At 35.5% G+C, this 15,102-nt stretch overlaps 1 protein-coding gene across 2 annotated transcripts in view; it reads left to right on the top strand.

Annotated features, from left to right (window-relative positions):
- sav (scaffold protein salvador) overlaps positions 1-15,102 on the top strand; it is a 78,335-nt gene that overhangs the window by 41,027 nt on the left and 22,206 nt on the right. For both annotated transcript variants that reach the window (XM_035352179.2, XM_035352178.2), the window contains exon 7: positions 12,419-12,591. In XM_035352179.2, the coding sequence (XP_035208070.1) occupies positions 12,419-12,591 (173 nt within the window). The remainder of the gene's footprint in view (positions 1-12,418; positions 12,592-15,102) is intronic.

Raw genomic sequence — 15,102 nt, 5'->3', positions numbered from 1 at the left:
AGTGAATTTAACAATGCCAATGCAAATGAGGAAGATTTACGGAGTTCCTATGATAACACTACGCACCTCTACATCAGCAGAGTAAAAATGAACAGAGTTGGAGGAAAACAGAAAAGAAAGGTAAAGGAGAATGAAAGCCAACATGGCTGGAGATGAATTAGGGAAATCAAGAGATACCTCGGAACGAGAGAGGAAGGCAGTTGAGAGAAATCATAGTTAGGAGGATAAAGAGAGAAAGAATCATTGTCAATGGCTTAAGTTATAAGAGAAAGAGGAGATGGGTTGAGCTTGGTCAGGCCCAAGTTCATGAAAAGAGAATAAGAAGAAAAAGCAGGGAGGGGACTTACGAAGCAGGAGCAGGTCACGAGAATTAGTCTAAGTCTTCAGCAAAGTTAATCAAAATCTGGGTAGCTTTGACTCCTTCAGTGAATTTTTGTGCTGAAGTTTTGCATTCCTAATATTTTGGATAGATTTCATGATTTTTCCTAGGAAACTTTGAATTTTTTCATCATATAACCATTCCATTGTCTCGGCAAAGTAGGGATGTGGCTTCTCTGCCCTTTCGGGTCTTGGTTTCTCGGCATAGGTTAGTCCAGTGAAATTAAGAATTGGGATTCTCTGCATGTTTTATTATGAGGAGTGGGAATCAAGCACGCATGCATAAGCATACCAAAAAAGAAAAAAAGATTGTTTTTGGCTTTGGATGTCTGGATTTTATATCATTCCGCATATTGGATGTCCATATCCTGGACTTTGTACTGTATAATAAAGTACATTGATCTGTTTTTAAATGAATGTAAATTTTAAAACTCATGTTTCTTTCTTTTTTTATATAATATACTTTGCTTGAATCTACAATTGCCAGCTTACTGTTAGCAACTAATAAGTTGCAGCTGGCAAGCGAAAAATAAATAAGCTTGGAAAGGCATGATTAATACTTCCCACAATTTGTTTTCATGATTTGGGAGGGGAGAGTATCTGTTTTATTTATACTTTTACCATACTGATGGTCCTTAAATGTAAATTAAATTTCTATATAATATGATTATGCTTCATTATCACATAAAATGCTTAAGCAACAGGTTCACAGCTGAAGCTTTGCCTGTGAGATTTTCAAGATGCATTTTGATCATCATTGTCAGTACAGGGAGTTATTAAAAAGAAGAAAGATGGAATTAGATAAAAGGAAAAAAAAAGGGTTCCCATTCCATTGTTTCTTGCTGATTACACATGGTTGTGAAGTATTTATGAACTTCTAAAATATCCTACTGAATTCTGTAGTTGCTGTTTATTGAAATTATGAATGTTTATTTTGCTGCATGAAACTATGTTGAAATGTATATTTACAGGTACAAGTAAAAGTATGGGGGACACCAGTGATGTACCATGGGTGAACTGGCAGTGCCTTCCCACACTAACTCTTAAAAAATAAATAAATAAATAAAATAAAAATAATAAAATCTGAAAGGTTTCAGATTTTAAATTACGTCCAAAGGGGAATTTTTTAAACATGTTGTGTGTTGCGTTTATTTATTAAATATCACGTTCTTCACACTTAAACCATAAAATTCAGTTCAGCAGCAATGTTGCAAAATAGTTTTAAAATAATTTTAAATTGAGTGTATCTTTAGAATTTACGATACAGAGACTCACATGCTGGAGATAAAAATGTTTTTTTCTATAAAATGTTGCCATTGCTCGCTTTGAGTTTGTTATCAAAAATTCGTTAAAGTTTTACAAAATATGAAACTGATAATAAAACAAATTCCAAATTTCAAACTTGGTCTTCCACATGCCCATATATTCGTAGGAGGATTACATCATTCAAAATTTGATGGAATTGTGTACTGTTGTTTTATCACAATGTGAGAAATATACATACATTTATGCAGATTTTTCATTATTTAATTTCTTCAAATATAATGCAGGACTCTAACATTTGGTGGCAACAGTTTGAAAAGGGATTTGCGGTTTGTTGTGGATCAAAGCAAAATCACAAAGCAAAAACAAAGTCCTTCAGATATTTATATTTCAACAATATTTTATCTGTTGTTATAAATTTCACACACTCTCTTATTTTCTTTTATTCTGTATTGTTATGATTTGAAGCACAGAAAGCAGCATGCCAGTTTCTCTTTCTCCCCCCTTTTTTTTCCAAATTTATATGTTCTTTTCCTCACCTACATTCTTAATTTCATAATGCTTTAAATCATGTGATTCATTACAATATGTTCAATAATTTTTAGCAACTGGAGTAATATATACTTGAGCTTCAAGTGCATAATATTACATAAGATTCTAATATCTAACATTCTAATCTAGAAAACACTAATTAAAAGAATGATCTTTCATTATCGCCACAGATCATTTATTTAAGTCAAATATGTTTTACCCCCTCAGGGGGCTCACTTTTGTGAGTACGGGTGTGGCAATCCCGAGGTACCCTAGCCCTTCAGGGGATCATCTTCTTGATGAGACGGGTGTCACGATCCTGGAGCCCCAGAGATCTATCCTCTTTTCCGTCTCCTCTCCTCTTAGCTGGAACTTTTTCCCTTCCCTTCTCCCTTGTGGTTTCTCTCTACGGAGTTTGGGGCTCGTCACGAGAGGCTGGAACAGACCTTGTTTCTAGTTTTCGAGTGGCGAGAAAACTGCCCACGTGTTTGCCGTGCGTGGAGACCCGTGTCGCTGGAAAGGAGGGTCCTGGTAGTTGAGGGGCGAGGTACTGTCCCCAACACACTGCTTTGGCCTCTGCTTCAGCTAAACGGGAGGCACCTTAGTCGTCCTCACGGGTGTCAATCAGCTGGTCACTAGTCCTTGTGTCAGTGGCTTGGGGTCAAGCTCTCGGGAGTACCTGCTTTCGGGAAAGCCGACTGTGGGGCTTCAGTTTGCGTATAGGTCCGGCTAGCCCTAACACAGGAATCTGTGTTCCCTTGTAGGGCTCCATGGTGGGCGGGGCCGTCGGACCCGCAACTTTTCTTTTCTCATTACGGCTAACCCTCAAATTTTTCTAATCAAGGTTTTTGAAGTTACTCCAGTCACTCAACCGAATTCTGAAAAGTCTACTGCTAAGCCAGTCACTCAACCTAGTCCTGAAAAGTCTACTTCTAAACCAGTTACTCAACCTACTTCTGAAAAGTCTACTGCAAAAAAATTACGCACAGATACAAATGAAAGAAATCATAACAATAGTCCCTGTTTCCTAGTCATTTCTAGTCCTTCTGGCGAGCTGCAGAAGATGTCTCCTTTCATAATAAATAAATATATTCATTCTTGTATTGGTGAGCCGAGAAATATAAAGCGCCTCCGCTCCGGAGACTTGCTTATTGATACAATCTCAGCCACCCAGTCTGCTTCTTTACTTCAAATAACTAAACTTGGGCAAGCGAATGTCACTGTAACAGCACATAAGACACTGAATTATTGTCGTGACGTAATATCGGAATTCGACCTTCTGTATGTTCCTGAAGAAGAGATCGCTTCCGAGCTATCCGACCAAAATGTCTACGGTGCTAGGCGGATCAAGATGCGTAAGGAAGGTAAGTTGATCGATACGAAACACGTGATCCTTACCTTCAACACGCCTGATCTGCCTAAGAATATTAAGGCCGGATATTTAAATTGTCCTGTAAGACCTTATATTCCCAACCCTATGCGATGCTTCCAATGCCAGCGTTTCGGCCATTCTAAGATGTCTTGTCGTGGCAGCCTCACATGCGCCCGATGCTCACAGATTGGCCACGATTCTGAAAATTGTACCGCTGCGCCTCTTTGTATAAATTGCAAGGGTGAGCACCCAGCATTTTCACGCCTCTGCCCAAAATGGAAATTGGAAAAAGAAGTGCAGACTGCAAAGGTTACGAGGAACATCTCGTATGCCGAAGCCAGAAGATTAGTCCAAAGCACACAGCTACGACCAAATACATCTTACGCCAATGCTCTTAAAAGATCTCGCACAGTTGCCACCCAAACATCAGTTAGTATGCAGACTCCACCAAACAAAACTCAACAGACTACAAACAAGAAGAAAGAAAACCCAACCCATACAGTACAAAATAAAGAAATAGTAATTCAAAGCAAACCCAAAACTACCACACGAAAAGAAACAAATAAAAATAGAAGTTCCAGCAATAGCTCTCTTGATGGAATGGTTTCTGAATCTGCGGATTCAGACGGTATGGAAGTAGAAGAGGGTCTGGAAGTTCCCAAGCATCTACTTCCACGAAAAACCAAACACGAGCACAGAAAGAACAAAAACTATTCATAATGGCCACCCTCGTATCATGGAACAGTCGCGGTTTCCACCGAAATCTGCTCGACATCAAAGCTATAATCAATGTTCATCAACCTGTATGCTTCGCAATACAGGAAACAAATCTAAAACCAGAACAACAGGCAAAACTTCGGAGGTTTTCTTTCATCAGGAAAGATAACATTGCAGGTGAGCGTGCCAGTGGAGGTGTAGGTCTCCTCGCCTCACTGGATTATCCCTCAAATGTGCTTTCTTTGACGACATCCCTCCAAGTTGTCGCTACTCAAACAAATTTTGATATTGTTGTTACAGTCGTTTCTCTGTATTTGCCTCCAAATGAGCATATTGATCAGCAAGATTTAAATGGTCTTCTAGAGCAGCTGCCTGAGCCTTTCATCATAATAGGAGATTTTAACGGCCATAGTCCGCTCTGGGGTAGTAAAGATACAAATTGCCGAGGAAGACAAATTGAGCAGATGATCGAAGATCATAGCCTTTGTCTCCTCAATAATGGGCAAGATACTTACTTCCATGAGCCTTCAAAGACATTCCATGCTCTCGACCTTGCCATCTGTTCACCATCTCTGTTGCCTTTTTGCACTTTTAATGTGGGAAAAGATCTTTACAACAGTGATCATTATCCCATTTTTGTGTCTCTTGCACGAAGAGGAGCAAATCCCATGACGAGACTCCCTCGGTTTATACTGGACAGGGCAGACTGGGAACTCTTCTCTTCCATTGCAGAGCTCAGAGATCAAATGGTAGAAGATGGGCATATCGATGACGCTGTTGAAGCTGTTACTAATACTATTATTCAGGCAGCTATGCTCTCCATTCCTAGAACATCAGGAACACTACTAAAATATTCAAAACCATGGTGGAATCGCGACTGTCATGAAGCACTGAAAAAACAGAAAAAAGCATGGGGTATTTTTCGTAGATATCCTACTCTGCAAAACCTCATAGCCTTTAAAAGAGCCAAAGCAAAAGCACGAAAAGTAAGAAGGCAGAGCCAGAGGGATTCCTGGATTTCATATGTGTCGTCAATAACATCCTCCACTCCTAGTAAGCGGGTTTGGGAAAGAGTTCGAAAAGCATGCGGCATATATAAAGACCACTCACTTTCCTTTTTGGAAAAAGATGGCCGAGTGATTAGCTCCATAGAAGAAATTGCGAATACTATTGGTGAGACATTTGCTGCCGTTTCTTCCAGCAGAAACTATACACCTGCATTTCTCTCTATGAAGCAGCATTCTGAAATAAATCCCATCGCATTCAACTCTTCCAAATCTGAGCCTTACAATAGAGCATTTACTATGGTGGAATTAAAGAGAGCTTTATTGCAGACACATAGGTCTTCTCCGGGTCTTGATGGCGTGAATTACGAAATGCTAAAGCATCTGTCCTATAAGTCACTGAATGCCCTTCTCACTCTTTACAATAGGGTGTGGAAGGAGCGTACCTTTCCCAGTGCATGGAGGAGAGCTGTTGTCATCCCTATTGCTAAGCCAGGGAAAGATCCGAGGAATCCCTCCAACTATCGGCCAATTGCCCTTTAGAGTTGTCTCTGCAAACTGTTTGAAAAGATGGTAAACAGCCGCCTAGTCTACTTCTTGGAAAAAAATAATATTATATCACCTTATCAAAGCGGTTTTCGAAAAGGGAGAACAACCGTAGATAACATGCTCCTCTTAGAGACATCCATTCGAAAAGCTTTTGTAAGAAAAAATCACCTTGTCTCAATTTTCTTCGATATAGAGAAAGCTTATGATAAGGCATGGAGATACGGTATACTTGCGATCTTCACGAGAGTGGCTTGCGCGGCAACCTACCAATTTTTATTCAGAATTTCCTGAACGCTAGAACTTTTCAAGTAAGAATTGGCTCTGTTTTTTCGGATGTTTTTCAACAGGAAGAGGGTGTGCCTCAAGGCTGTGTGCTTAGTGTAACCCTGTTTAGTTTAAAAATAAACTCAGTACTAAAAGAACTTCCTTCCACCATCTTGGGATCTCTATATGTTGATGATCTGCAGATTAGCTGTCGAGGGGCAGACATGAGATACGTAGAGAGGCAGTTTCAGATAGCTCTGAATAAGATCCAAGAATGGTCAAACAAACAGGGATTTACTTTTTCCAAACAAAAAACTGTGTGTGTGCACTTTTGTAGGAAGCGAGGTCTCCATCCTGAACCTGAGTTATATCTCAATGGTTCAATTATTCCAGTTGTGCCCGAAGTAAAATTTTTAGGAGTGACGTTCGACCAGAAATTGACTTTCCTTCCTCATGTTTTAAACCTGAGAAAGAAGTGTCTAAAAACACTAAATATTTTAAAAGTGTTGGCGAATACCTCCTGGGGTGCAGAGCGTTGCTCCATGCTTCGCATTTACAGAGCGCTCGTCTGCTCTAAACTGGACTATGGCTCAGTTGTTTATGGATCTGCTCGGCCATCAGTATTGTTAAAACTGGATCCTGTTCACCATCAAGCTCTGCGGATTTGTTCAGGAGCTTTCAGGACTTCTCCTGTCCAGAGCCTGTACGTTGACTGTAACGAACCATCACTTTATCTGAGGCATGAGCAATTGTCCCTCTTGCAATATTTTAATATTCTATCCCAACCTGAACATCCCAATAAGCTGTGCTTACTCGATGATGCGTGTAACGTTTTATTTGAAACGCGTCCATCCTGCGTTCCTACCTTTCCTTTAAGAGTTCGCCCTGTCATTGAGGAACATTCCCTCTCTGATATGCGCCCCCAAGCAGTACAGAATTTCGAAATTCCACCTTGGGAAAATTCACGGATTCAGCTTCTTGATGTTTTCAAACATCACGTGAAGGCGAGCACTAACGAGATCATTTACAGACAACTCTTTGCTGAGCACAGGCAGAAATATAGCAGTTATTATCCGATTTACACAGATGGATCAAAGTCAAATGATCATGTCGGGATGGCTTTTGTATTTGAAGATTACATTGAGGGCAGATGCCTGCACCATGCTTGCTCAGTCATAACATCTGAATTAACTGCAATATATTATGGTCTTTTGTACATCTCAAAGCTCTGCCACAAAAAGTTCATAGTTTATACAGACTCGTATAGTGCTCTGAAATCTTTGGAAGCTTTTCCCAACACTCTGAATCCTGTGGTAGTCGATGTTCTCAAAATTCATATAAACAATTCGAGGATATGAAGTCCTGTACTGCTGGGTTCCTGGACATGCTGGAATAAAGGGAAATGAGCTTGCAGATATCGCAGCCAAATCTACTGTTCAACTGTCTAGTCGCCTTATCCCTTTTAGAGATATCTGCTGTGTCATCAAGGGAAAGGTCCGAAAAAAATGGCAACAAATTTGGGATGTTCAGCTTCAAAACAAGTTAAGACAAGTAAAACCTAGAATTGAGCATTGGGAATCTACCAAAAATCGTAAGGAGGAAGTTCTTTTGACTCGCCTCAGAATTGGTCACACTAGAGTGACACATAACTACCTTTTAAAAGCTGAGAATGAGCCTGTGTGTTTTAATTGTAATGTTTGTTTATCTGTTCGTCATATTTTAATTGAGTATCCATCTTTTAATAGTCTTCGCCAGAAATATTTTAATAGCTGTGACTTACCTCTCGACCGTTTAATCGGAAGAGAGGTCAATTGTAATTTATTTTATTATTTGAAAGAAACTGGCTTTTATCACCTAATGTAATTTGTTTTAAAGATTGTATCTTAAATTTTAAATGTGTGGTTTTAACTTGTTCTTATATGACTTCATCCTCTGGATTTGATACATTTGTCTACTTGTTTTTATTTATTGTATTTTAATTTCATCAATCGTACTCACTCCATCTCGTGTTTGGCGCACTATAATCATCTTTGGTTTTGCACCATAATCTCTCACTCACTCACTCAAATATGTTTTACCGTCTTTTTGTATTTTCACTCGGTGAATTTCAGAATGTATCTGTTAAAACAAATACATTCAATTTTTATTTATTGTATATTTTTCCCTGTTCAGAGCCAAAATATTGTTTATGATTAAGAAATGGAATTTTGAAGTATATTTCCTAATATATCTCACATTCATATATTCATTTTAAACATAAGAAACTGAAATTTTCAAACATTCATGTTTTGTGTCGTAGGTAACAAAATATAGCATTTTAGCAATTGCTGCTCTGCATATACATGATGCTTGACATTTAATGGAATATTTTAAAATTCATCTCAGAAAAGAATTATTTCTGTGTGATGATGTACATGTTAATGATAAGCAAGAACATAAAATAGCATGATGCGTAGTTGCAATAGCAGTTGTTGAGGCCAGCTAAAAATTTTTTTTTTTTCTTTAGAAATGCATTTAGTTGAATTACGAAGTGTGATGTGTACAATCTGTTTGCATGCTTTTGATCACATTTATACCCTTTTTAGATCATTATAACAATATGATTGGTGAAAGAGAGGTAAGTGACAACATGTTAGTACAGTAAATAAGAGCAGAACTGTATCAGAAATGGAGGTTGTCTTCTAAATTAATTGATTTCAGTTCCTGTTTAATCCTACTTGGTTAATAATAAGTTTTGGCTTACAAATTTGAAATCTTATTTGCTGAACAGTTATGTAAGTACCTTCTTCATTATTGTTAAGAAAATAATACGGCATGGATTAATTTTGAAAAGAAGCAGTTTAGAGGGATTTATTACAGACAGTTACTGTTTTTTAAGACAGAAAGGGAAAATAACCAAATTAACCCTTTCGAGACAGCACACTTTTGTTTTAGACTTTCCCTCAAGGTGGAGGGGAGTCGGAGTTCTAACGTCATAATTTTTTATCATTATTATTAAACTGTCATATACAATAAATTATCATTTAATAATCTTTTCCTTTACACGAGAAATATATTTAAAAAAATTGCTTACCTCGGAAAATAAATTTCGGAAGCACTATGCAAACTTTTCCAAAGTTTTAATTTACAAAATTCATTAATAAACTTTAAAATTAATGAAAAATACAATAGACTATTTACAAGAAGAAGTAACAAAATTTAAAATGAAGACTGTGGTAAATCTCATAGCACAGAGTGTTTTAATATGGTTTGTAGACAAACTGTGCTCCGTCTTTTTTTTTTTTTTTTTTTTTTTTTTTTTTTTTGTTGTTGTTGTTCATACAGAGGGTAGGAAAATCAGGTAATCGGATAGATGCTAGTACAGATCTGACAGTAAACTGCTTTTCTTTTCGATAATTTCCATAGTTCTCAAAATTTTGTTCAATCAGCTTCAAGCTTGAACTTTTGATGATGTCAAAAAGAGTTTCCGATTCTGGAGCTGCCAAAGGATCTACAAAGCAAAAGCATGTTTTGATGAACCGCTTCCGATAGTGAAGAATGTGACAGAAAGGTTATTGAAAACAAAAAAATTTTGATTGACAAGTTAGTTGGTATTCTCGACGCAGCAATTACAGGACTTGAACAGTGAAATTGAACAAGAAATTATGTCTGTTTATAGAATTAAAGAGAAAGTATTAGCACAAAAAACAAAGCAACTTAAACAACTTACATTGAAAGAAATGTTTAATAAAGTAAACAAATATTAAGCTTTTTTTTTTTTTTTTTTTTTTTTTTTTTGTAAATTTTGATACTCTTTAGATCATAATTGCTCTTTATTTCATAAGTTATGGTTTCATATTTTTAATTTTATAATTTCTGCATGCCATTTTACAAAATTTAAATTGATGATCTATAATCCGGAAAAACACTTAATCCGGAATTGCCAAAGTCCTGACCAGTCCGGATTAAAGACTTTGTACTGTATATATTTGTATCCCATAACACAGTTCAAGCAAAAAGTTATTCATCCATGCAAATATTTTCCTCTATGTATTTTTTTTTTAATTTACTTTTTAGGTTTTCTACAATTAGTTCTAATTTTCCCAACTTTTTAGCACTCTTGTCTGAGGTGAAATGCAAATATTTTAAAATGTTAAAGAACATATCTCTAGGCATAACTCTATTGAAAAACAATGTAGCAAATATTTCATTTGTAGTGAAAAACATTTTCAAATTAGGCTTTTTGATAATGCTTATCAGTGTTATCATTGCAGAAAACACTTTTATATTCTCAGTTACCTTTGAAAATCTGGCTGACTTGTTGACTAAGTGCTTCTTTGAGCATTTTGAGCAGAACTGTTTGTTTCTTCAATAATCAAATTTAGTAGATCATCATCAATGAAAATATTAAAGAAGTAAATTTCTTTTCAGCATTTATTATAGATTTTATTCTTGGTGTTCCAATTACTGTATGGGGATGCAATTTCTCGTGATAAAATGTCCGTATCAAAATCACTAGAAATCTCACTTTTCAACTCTTTAGAAAATGAATCAACACTCTCATCTATGTTAGTAATTGGCTCATTTACCATGAGTATATTCTTCCTCTCATAACTGGAATAATAAAATAATAAACTGGAGTAAAGACTTTCCAAAATGAAAAAGTAAATTATCCAAACTGTATGTGAAAGCAATGCAAAGTGTAACAGAACCTCAAATAGTGACCCTTAAAGACCCTACACAGTAGAGAAAAAAAAAAAAAATTAAAAAAAGATTCGGAGGTATATCAGAAATGCAAATGTTTATATCATGTGAGTTAAAGAGCGGAGCTGTGTTTACAATACGCTTTCAATCTCCCCAACAGCTGATGAGTTAAATACTAAAGTCACACAGAATGTATACAAACTGAAGGCAGGATGCTAAACCATTGTTCAGTTCAAAAGTAATGGACATAAGAGGCCATGTAGTGGTCTTTAAAAAACATTCCGCCTTAAAATGCTGTTATGCACCTCCCGTTCCCTGAATTTACTCTCCAGTGATGCATGGGTGGGCACCCAGCTGTAAGAAATGTTCATAGGGAATTCGTAAATGGGACAACCATTCAGAAAGATTTAAAATAGAGAGCTAAGGGTGTGTTACGAATTAAAGGTAGTATTTTGGTTTATTTGTTTTATATATGTGTGTACCTTCATGTATACATACATACCTATATTGTATAGATATACAAGTATGTATATATAGAGAGAGAGAGAGAATCAGCAACAATTCTCTTTATTAATTTAATGCATTTTAATGAGCAATTTCAGTTTAATTATTTAGATTTTCCAATTAGTAATTTTCCCAAGAGTACACATTTAGATCTAAATTTTACTTCATATTTCATAGGAGATAATTTTCATTTATTTCTTCTCTTTTATATATACAGAACAAAGTCCAAGATCCGGACTCGTCCAGATTTCGGTGATTCCGGATTTGGGATTTTTCCGGATATTAGATCATCAGTTTAAATCTAGTGAGATGGCATGCAGAAATTATAAAATTAAAAACATGAAATCATGATTTAGGAAATAATGAAGCATCTATGATCTAAAGGGTATCAAAATTTACAAAAAATCAAGCTTAATAGTTATCTGTTTATTAAACATTTCTCTGAATGTAAGTTGTTTAAGTTGCTTCGTTTTTTGTGCTTATTTTTTCTCTTTAATTCTATAAACAGACATAATTTCTTGTTCAGTTACAAAGTTCCACTGTTCAAGTCCTGCGGTTGTTGCATCGAGAATTCTGACTAATTTGTCAATCAAAATTTTTTTGTTTTCAATAACCTGTCATCACTTTCTTCACTATCCGTAGCGGTATTTTCTGGATCTAGAACCATACTACAGATTTCGCCATCCGTTAATTGATTGATGATTGCAACGTGCCATTGCAATGAAAAACTTCTGTTATACCTTTATTTATTACTGCTTCTCCACATTTCTTTACAAAATCCATTAATTGGAAAAGCATATACTCAGCTACAGAGCCAAATTACTGATCACACAAATTTATGCTAAAATGATTATTTCTTCAATAACGAGATATTTTATTCAGTACCGAAGTGAAATAAAGAATCGGGATTTTCCACATGCTTTTTTATGGGGCAAAAAATCAAATGCGCATGCGTAAAGCATTAAAAAAAATTCCTAAGAAAATTTTGTTGATGGCTTTAAGGTCCGGATTTTAGATCATTCCGGATATTGGACATCCGGATCTCGGACTTTGTACTGTATATATAATCAGTGACTTTAGAATGTGTATGTGTGTATATGTATTATGTACATATGTATGTGTATATGTATATATTTAAATATTTTTCCCTTAGTCATATTACAAAACTAGCTCAGTATGAACACCCTTGTGCTCCTCAGTATGGTCAGACAAGTGCTGTGATGTATCAAGCATCTCTTCTTAGCCAAAATCGCCAGCCTCCTCCAAGGCACACAAACTTTCACCAGCATAATGTTCTAGTTCCTGCAAATCCTTATCTTACTGAAGGTGAGATTTTATATCATTTAAAATTTCTAGTCTCTAAAGTTAAAATTTGGTAGTAATGGTATAGGGCTAAACATCAAATAAGAATTTTCTAAATTAAACCATGTATTGATGCTCTTAATATGCTAAAAGGTGCTAATATAAGGAAATAAGTTTATGAAGTAATGATTAAAAAGCAGCAGTTAAAGTATGGGTCAATGTTAAAAGAATTTGCATTTTTTCCCTCTGCTAGTGATTATTATGCAGCATATTCTATACTGAATTTATTACATTAAAGCTATTAATAGGTTCAAAATCTTCTTTGAGTAATAAATGCATGGTGAATGAGTTCAAGTTTGTATACTATATATTTAACTGAATTGTGCATTATATGTGTTGTTGTTGTTGTCGTCGTCGTGTCCGTATTACATGGGACAATGCTTGCCAGAGCAAACTCCAAAGAGAGGTTGGACAATCCGGGGATCTTCCACCAATCCACACAAGAGGACTTTCGGCTTGCTGCATATTTAGAATGCTGCCTTGCTGCACCGACGCTACACATTTAAAAATATCCATGTCTTCTCGGGATTCAAAAACGGGCCTTTCGGTACCATAGCAGGCTCCCTAACTATTATACCATCTGGGCGACATGTATTATATTTATAATTTAATAATTGTCATTATTATAATTTTACGTAAAAACTGAAGGTAAATAAATCTTCTGTTTTATTGCACTTTTTGACTAATTATTTTGTTACCGTTAGGATTTTATAATATTTGCTGTTACTTCCTTTTTAACCCTTTGAGGAGCGGTATATAAAATAATTTAAATTGTGGTAAAATTTTGCATGAACTAATAATATTTACTGTTACTTCCTTTTTAACCCTTTGAGGGCGGTATATAAAATAATTTAAATTGTGGTAAAATTGTGCATGAACTTATGAACCCTAAGGACACAAAATTGAGACTTAAAAAAAATCTAGAGCGAAATCCTAAATTTTGAGAACCGGTATATATTTTATACCGGCACCCCTCTAAGACATTTTTTCCAGGTTGCTGCCAATTGTTAATTTTTTGTTTTGTTTTTTAAATTAATTTTGCATACTTTTAATGTGCATCTGTAGAGATGGGTGCTTGAATATAGCTATGTAAGTCTGAAGACAAGAACTTTTAAAATTTCAATAGAAAAATAAAAAAATTTTTGTTTTTATGCACTTTGATAATGCAAGCCAGCTGAACTTATTTATGTAAAATAAGGGTAAAAAGCTTTTGAACTTGATTTAAATTCAATATTATTATTTTTAAAAAATTAGCAAATATGACACTGCATGCGTAAATTGTATTTTGCTATAACTGAACTAGTATAATATTACAAGGAGATATAACAGCCGAAAAATAAAAAAATTGAAAAATGAAACACTGCGACTCAGATGAGAAAGTATGTTGCATTTTTGAAGTCATATTTTACACCTTAGATAATATGTAAAAAAACCTTGGTTCATGCTATGATACCAAGAATCCCCCCCACGCACACACACTTTCGAATATCGAGGACCATAAGGGCCACTTTTTTATTTTTTGTAAATATAAGTTGTAGTGTATCTTTTTGTTCAGGAAGAAATGCCGTTAAACAACTTTATTATTTTATACACCTCAAAGCTTTTATTTCGATTTTCAACCCCTTTGGCCTCCTAGGGGCTCCTTTTAAACTTTTGGATAAATTCTAGTTTGCATCTAAAACGGGCCTTAGAAATATTTTCCATCATTTCACCAACTGTGAAATTTATTTCAGAAACAACCTATTTTTAGCCTAACCCTAAATTTCTCTTGCGTTCCCGTCTTTCATCTAAAATTAACAAAGATGATAAGAATAAAAGCATGCTTTGAAATCAACAGTTTTTGTGATTACACTAAGAGATGGTGCACTTAAGTGCACTTCTATTTCCCTAATTTTTAAGTAAGCTTTCTCTTTGTGTGATCTTATCACACCACACAAAGGGAAGAAGGCGTGACTCCCAAATGACAAATCAGTTGCCAATCACCTCCTTTCATTTTCGTTGAATTCTAGGATTTTGGAAAACACGAAGCAATGGGTGTCTTTTGAGGGCTAACATGCAACATTTAACCCCTACAATTGTGTAAAATTTTGACCCCAGAATTTTAAATTTTGAATTCAATGAGTCTTTCTCTTGGGAAAGGGTGAAGTGCTGAAGTTAAAATTTTAGCTAAATAGAGAAGAATGAAACTCAAGCGGAGTAAAAAAAAGAATAAAAAGAAACAAATATACTTGTATTCAGTCTTAGTGCAGGGTCACTAAACTGCCCATCCCTTCATGAACATAATACTGAAATCTAAACAACTTGTAAGGTAATCATAAATAAATTATTATATCATAAACTATTACAATGTAAAGAAATGCTGTTACCTCACAGAGTAGAGAAGGAGAAGCCTAGTGCTGCTATCTATTGGCAAGGTACCCTCAGTAGAGCACCAGTATTAAAAATGTATACAGTCAAAAGTCTTTAATCCAGACT

The sequence above is a fragment of the Stegodyphus dumicola genome, chromosome 7 (assembly GCF_044657685.1).
Source record: "Stegodyphus dumicola isolate Sdum_Otavi_A_Nest chromosome 7, ASM4465768v1".
Lineage (NCBI taxonomy): Eukaryota > Metazoa > Arthropoda > Arachnida > Araneae > Eresidae > Stegodyphus > Stegodyphus dumicola.
Note: the sequence above shows the minus strand (reverse complement) of the source record. Positions and strands in the feature narration are given on the sequence as shown.